At 41.6% G+C, this 7029-nt stretch overlaps 1 protein-coding gene across 1 annotated transcript; it reads right to left on the bottom strand.

Annotated features, from left to right (window-relative positions):
• Positions 1-960: 960 nt before the first annotated feature.
• LOC108047625 lies at positions 961-2129 on the bottom strand. The gene has a single exon (XM_017127889.2). The coding sequence runs from the start codon at positions 1965-1967 to the stop codon at positions 1233-1235; it is 735 nt and encodes a 244-aa protein (XP_016983378.1). The 5' UTR covers positions 1968-2129; the 3' UTR covers positions 961-1232.
• Positions 2130-7029: the final 4900 nt, after the last annotated feature.

Below are 7029 nucleotides of genomic sequence, written 5' to 3'. Positions count from 1 at the left end.
ATCATTGATGTAAATGAACTATATAGATTGCCACCATTCTAGAACATTTTTATTTTCTTTACCTTTTTCTTTACAATGTATTAAATAATTTTTCAATTATGTTCTAAATTATGTTTTGTTTTAACAAATTACTATTTATGTATGTATGATTTGGCATGGTAATGATACAATTTTAGATATTTTCTTTCTGTGTAAAAGGAGAGTGGCAAATGGGAACTGGGAAAACTCGAGCTGGTCGTCTAATTCAGTCGATAGCCATTCATTGGAAACTCTTGATTGATGCTCTGGCCTTGTCTGCTGTTCGTTGATAAGCGGCAAAGACTATGCGACTCTTAACCCCACACAGCCCTCGTCCATCACCCACCGCCACCCACAGCCTCAACATCCCCCCCTAACACCCCTCCCCCTGAAATGTAACCAGGCTGATTTTTACAATTGCTTGCGATTCAATTTTTCACTTTACATATTTCATGGATTAGACGACTTGAACGGTGGGTTTTCGGCAGGATGGGGAAGGGGGGATGGAGCGGATGTTGTTGCGATGGATATTGAAACTAGCATAAATGGAAATTCGTTTGCCGGGGGTTAAGAGATGGATGTGCCTTTGAACCTGCCCTTTTATTTATGGTTTTCAACTTGTATTTTTCATATTTAAAATATCAAATGCCTATTTTTGTATGTATTCGTTTATTTTTAAATTTATTTTAAATAACTAGTTTATTTTACAAGACGTTAATTGTAGAGTAAAAGGAATTTTATTTAAATTTTTACTATATTTAATTGGCCTAATATTTAAAAAGGAACGTTTTTCAAAATTGTTCTTATTTTTAATATTTTAATCTGCTAACCAGTCAAACTTCTAATAGCTTTCTGCCTTTTGAACATAGGATATTTTATATATTGTTAATACATTTAAGAGCCTAGACAAATCCCAACTCCCCGAGTAAAAAAACGTACAAATATGGCTCCTCTGAATTTATTTACATGATTCAAGTATCCCATTGATCGAAGCTTGCCGAGATACTGTTTGTCCGTCTATAGGCCCCGAAATGGTACGTCCTTAATAATGTATTCACCCACTCTTTGGAAACTTCGCTATGCCCGACTATTTTACGCAATTGAGTTCAAAAGATAAATTTAACATGAGTAACCATCAAAAACGGGGGACTTGAACCAATTTACAGACTGAAATATAGATGGGTTGTTACCCATTAATTGGACCTGAACAATTTCTAGTGGAAATGCTGATGCTGGTGTTTGCGACTTCGGGCATCCTCGAGTTTTTTGAGATACTTAGCGGCGATGGTGAGAATGGAGCCCTCGGCATCCGAGAAGTCATCATCGTCCTCCTCATCGAGGTCATTGCGATCCATACTGAGTGGTGGTAGATTGTTTAAGGGAGTGCTCTTCACCTGGGTCTCCCGATGGATGGGCATCACGGTGATTTTCTGGGCCTTGGTCCTCGATCTCTTGGCCAACTGATCTTCTGGGCTGGAAGGCAACGGCTCCTGCGATTGATGGCGTTTCTTGGATGGACGATGACGTTTGGTGCTTCGTCTCAGGGAACTGATAGACTCCACGGACTGGACTGCACCCTTAGAGTCCCTCTCCTTGTTGTCCTTGTGGTCCTTCTTGCTGTCCTTGTGGTCCTTCTTGTTGTCCTTCCTGGAGTCCTTGTTGTCCTTCCTGGAGTCCTTCTCCTTGCCGTCCCGTTGCCCGACGGAGGTACCTCTGCCTTGACCTTGCTGACTCAGTATCTTGGCCATCCGATCCTCCACCACCTGATCGATGGACCAACTCAGCTCCTTCAGCTTCTCATCCACCACTTCATTGACCGCCGTCCTAATGGCGGTGTATATCTCGTCCAGGTACTTCGACCTGGTGCATTCCGACTGAGATCTGGGCCGCAGCTTGTCCAAAACATCCTCGGTGATCAGCGCAAAACGCAGCTTTGTTGCCTTCGACATAATTACCAGAAAAGAGGATAAAACAAAAATATATTATTGTTCAATTTGTTTGGTGTGGCGAGAATTTTGCTTTGATTTTTGTTATTCTTAAAAATTTTTTTTTGAATAAAAATAGTGTTACTGAACCTCTCCGTTGCTTTCAGAGCTCTGATTTTGAGCTCCGAAGCGATCACAGCAAATTGACAGAAGGCATCGGCCAAAATTCAAGGACTACTGTTTGATATATATATTCTCGATTCATTTCGTACTGGCTCCGATTTGGTTTTGGAGTATGCCATGAGTGGTTTATTGTTTGGTTTCCTTTTATATTTGTTTTTGCCATGTTGACATGTGACAGGTCGAACGCATTGTTCGAGGAGGAAGACAAAGGACGAGTGATTTCAATTAGGAGAGTTGAATAAGTCAGAGTTTCTCTGACCGTGTGACATTTCCACTTCCACTTCCTCGTCCTTCCGTTTTTTGTTTTTTCCTTCGGCGAGTCCTTGCGCTGACATTTCTCCCTCCCTTTTGGGCACTTCCTTTTGTGGGCACTTCAGGATGCGGATCTTGGCAGGACTATCCCTTAACCCACGGATGCCAGATGTCAGGCCGGAATGAAAAATGATAATTTCCTGTACCTGGCCGGGATTAACGCGATTTACCCGAAAGGGTTACGCGATCGGAAGATGTCCCAATAACGTGTCCTGGCAAGGCCTCCAGGTAAAAAGCAACCTCCTTTGCCTACCTAATTCGCGGTAGGGGAGGTTTGGGCTGGGCCAACCCTTTTTTTTTGGGGTGGGGGTTAGGGAAGTGCCTACAAATTGCGCCAAGAGCGCATTTAACCCTCGGGATAGTCGAACATACCCGGGATAGGCAAATCCGCGAGTCATCCGGCCACATTCACAAGCCGATCGACAGCCGCCAAGATTGGACGTATGCGTTATCGTAATACTCGACACGGGCAATTATCGCCAGACACTCATCGCTATCGGTGCTCCTCGATCGGATTTGCGCTTTTCGAAGTCCTCGATCGGACGGAGCGATCCAGTCAAGTGGTCCGCCGGAGTGCCATCAATTAGCCAATTCGCATTGTTCCCGATCCCTGATCCCCTCGATGAAGATCGGAGATAAGGCCAATATGAGGTCTCAAGAGCTTTAGGGGTTTACCGGACTTGATTGTAAATAACATTGGATGTAATTGCTGTTCTTGTGATTTTCTAATTTAAAAAATTTACAATCTTACTAAAGTATCAATATTTAAAACAATATTGGTTTTTGGTTTTATTTTCAAGTAATAAGTTGTGTTATGTAAAAGGCCTTTTATAAATTGTAATTTCTATGAATGTTAAATGATACAAATAATTTTACTAAAGCTTTCTCTACATTTTTAATCAATTGGGTTAGTGACAAATCTAATCTAATTTATTTATCATAGTTAAAGTTAGAAATTTTATGTAGTTCATTTTAAAATTGTCTTCATGTTCAGATCCTTTATATATTCGTGGATAACGTATTTTAAATTTGTCAAAATGTTCGATTGTAATTATGTAAAATATTTGAATACGAATAGAGTTCAATGGAGCTGTTGAGAAATGACCAAGATGGATTCGCAGCTTTAAGTTCTCCTGGTAATGGGCCATTTATAGACTTCCAATGGCAAAAATTAGCCATTTAGCTGAAGGGGTGAAGTGAATGGGTGGAAGGAACAGCCCCCAATCTGAATTTCAGGAACTTGGGGACCCTTGATTGTCCTCGCTCCCCCCTTCCAGTGTGTTTTCCATGTCGTCCTGTTTGATATCGCAGCGCGGCATTTATAAATGTAATTGTGGAAATTCGCAGGATGGTGGTGGGCTGGTGGGTGTGGGCTTGTCCCTTTCCAAGGACACCGGCTTCATAGGGTTGAATGGCAAATGGCCGCTCCAGGTCCGTTCGATGTCCGGGGTCCAGGACTCTCGAGCTTTTTTGGTCGCTGCTAGCCATTAGGGGTGGACTTTTCGATTCCATTCGAAAACGTAACGATACGAAACGCAGCGCAGGACATCCAGGACCTGTCCAGGATATGGCCGGCCAAGCGGAGTGAGCGAGATGGGCGGACAGAGGTGAAGTGAAATATGTGCGATTTCAATCCAAGTCCACATCCACATCCACATCCACGAACAACTGCAAAACTGGCAGCCACTTCAGCTCCGTGGGCCGTCCATCACCAGGCCACCAACACTAACGGGCTGGTCGCACAATGTCCTTCGAGGGGGTGGTGGTGGGTCGAACATGGAGAAAAAGAGAGAGTCCAGTTTAGGCAGGGAAAACAATCACTTTCATTAGTAAAAAACGACTTACATTTATTCCAATAGTTCTGTTGGCAATCTAATAAAATAAAATTATAGGATAAAACGAAAATAATAGGATACAAATTTTACCTTTATTCAATATAATTTAAAATTATTTATAATTGACTTACATTTATTCCAATAGTTCTGTTACCAATATAATTTAAAAAAATTATAAGATACAAAAAAATAATAAGACACAAATTTTAACTTTTTGCAATATAATTTAAAACGATACAAATGAAGATTTATATATATCTTAACTTATGGCCTTAACTTAATTTGATCAACTTTGATTTCATTTTATTATTTATCCATCACATTTCTGTAAGGTAGAGCTTATTACAATACCCAAAATTTTAAACTTGAGTTTCTTTATCAAAGATATCATTTTGCAAAATAACATTTTTAAAAATCGATCATTTTGTACAATGCGCAATGAAAATCCATAGATGCTGTTACTTTAGTTTCTTTATCAAAGATTTGCTTTTGCAAAATAAAGTACTGCGAAATCGATGATCTTAAAAAATTCGTTAAAGTTTAAATCTCTTAATAATGGGTTTAATTTTCTTACTGTGTATCTCTGGATTCGCGTTTTAGCGCTCCAACAAAGGGGTCAATAAGAGGGGCTTTAACGACTGTGACTGCCCCACTGGCTTTTCCAAAACCCCCGCCCCTTTCTCACCCCTTTCGCACCCCCCCCCCCCCCGCTCCCGCTCCCGCTGTTTAGCCCTTTTGTGGACTGCGTTCGCATTCAACCCCCTCAGCAGATTGACTTTTATGTTGATAACTCTGATGTCGTTCTGTTCCCGCTGCCTCTCGACCACCCCCCACCCTATCCCACCCCCCTCCACACTCTTCAGTTGCCACCCCCACCCCTTTTTTGTTTGTATGTGTTGTACAAGTTGTCCACTACAGAAGAGAACTCGCCGTTGGCTTTCCACTCACCCCTCAAGTGGCCATTTTGAATTTTGGCCATTTCCCTTAGCGTTCCCCTTGGACACTGCCGCCCCCATTTCCACCCACTCCTCCCGCTTTTCGGCACTCCCACGCCACCCCCCCCACCCCAAAAATCCCTACTTATCCACCTCCTATCCCGCCTCAGGATCCTCCTTTTCCTTGTTGCCACTTCATTGATTGAGGTAACTTTGGGGGGCGACTTTAAGTCCTCTTGTTCAGCTGACCACCTTCAAGTGTATACTAACCAGAGGGAACGATTATAATCCACTTAAAGCTGCGAGAGGCTTGGGACTTATTTATATAAAACATTTACAAAAAAACTAATTTTTCTTAAATGGGAATTATAAAACTAACAATACACTTATCTCATTTTAAATATAAAGAGAAAAATCTCTCTGCAAGACATAATTAAGAAACAATAAGTAAAGTGTTTGGGCGGTAAAAGTATTTAATTGTATAAAAAATGTTATTTATATCATTTGAAAGTGATAAAATCTATAATTTCTTATATACAGAGATGTTTCTCTCCTTATGATTACAATATGGAATAACTCAAGGACCATTGTATAAGCATCCTTTTGGTCACTGCCCAACCCCTTGGAACTGTGTTCTTCTCCGCCATTTAAGTCGCTTGTCAGGTGTGGGTGGCAAATCCGAAAATTAGTTGCCTCCCCCAATAATACGGGTCTAAGCTGGCTCGCTCCACCTCACATACGTCTCTATTCGGTCCGGTTTTTGGTCCGCACTCTGGAAGTCCGGAGTGTGGACTTCGGTTTTATCCCTTCGACTTGACGATGTTTTTATGATGCCCAAGACAGGAGCTCGTGCTCGTTGTTCGCCTGGCCGTATTAAGACAAAAGGTTAAATTTAAATTTGAAATGATGAAGGGGTTGCTTCTCGGAGGGGGTTGGGGGAGGGGGGGTTGTTCGAGGCTCACAGGTTCGAGCATCACGTCCACATTCGCTGGCTGCGTGCTCCAAGCGCCCTGGCCATACATTGCAATATGGCTGCCCCTTCGGCTTACCAGAGCTCCTTCTCCCTGCCCCCTGCCCCTCCACCATCACCCATGACCCCTGACCCCTTAACCCCCGACCCCTTAACCCGCTCTGTGTCTGCAAGGAAAACGAAGAAGCTGCGGAGCATATTGTTGCCTCGGAATTGGATTGTTGGGTTAGGTGTAAGGTGTGGCAGATGGTGTGGATTTTCCTCTGACCGTGTGTGTGTCTGTGTGTTCTGGCCAAAACCCCCCCCTCATCCAAAGCCATCTGTGTGGGTGGTAAGTTGCTGAGTGGTTCGATGGCAAAAAGAAGCGAAGGAAACTCCTAGCCAAAGGCTGCAGACGTGGGCAGGATAACTCGGAGGGTTAAGGCGTTTGGCAGTAGCTAGTCGACATGAGCGTAGGCAACGTAGGGTTAAAGGGTTTTTTGGGGCGTTATTATATCAAATGGTTATAATGTTTTAATTTTCAACAAGCGTTTTAAAGTATATGAATTCAAATAATTACAAAGAAGTCTTGTTTGGAATATTCATTATCAAAGTAATTTACATTACAGTTTTACATTAGGTAGAGAGAATAAATTAAATTATTACATCTTATTTCGATATACGAAAATCTTTAAATGCATAAATAGCTCTAATATTGTGTTTATTAATTAATTATGCAAACATTAAAAATACATTATAGTTTTACATCATGTGAAGAAAAAAACTTGAATAGTGTGTTTAGTAATTAGTCAAAAAACCCTAAAATAATGTATGAAATAAAGTTTATTTAACCCCCATTGAAAGAACTTCAA

The sequence above is a fragment of the Drosophila rhopaloa genome, unplaced genomic scaffold, assembly GCF_018152115.1.
Source record: "Drosophila rhopaloa isolate 14029-0021.01 unplaced genomic scaffold, ASM1815211v1 contig_3, whole genome shotgun sequence".
Lineage (NCBI taxonomy): Eukaryota > Metazoa > Arthropoda > Insecta > Diptera > Drosophilidae > Drosophila > Drosophila rhopaloa.
This window is presented reverse-complemented; position numbering and strand designations above follow the sequence as displayed.

Bases quoted from the DNA above. Each gene is read 5' to 3' on its own strand.
- LOC108047625 (XM_017127889.2), bottom strand. From the start codon at position 1,967: ATGTCGAAGGCAACAAAGCTGCGTTTTGCGCTGATCACCGAGGATGTT.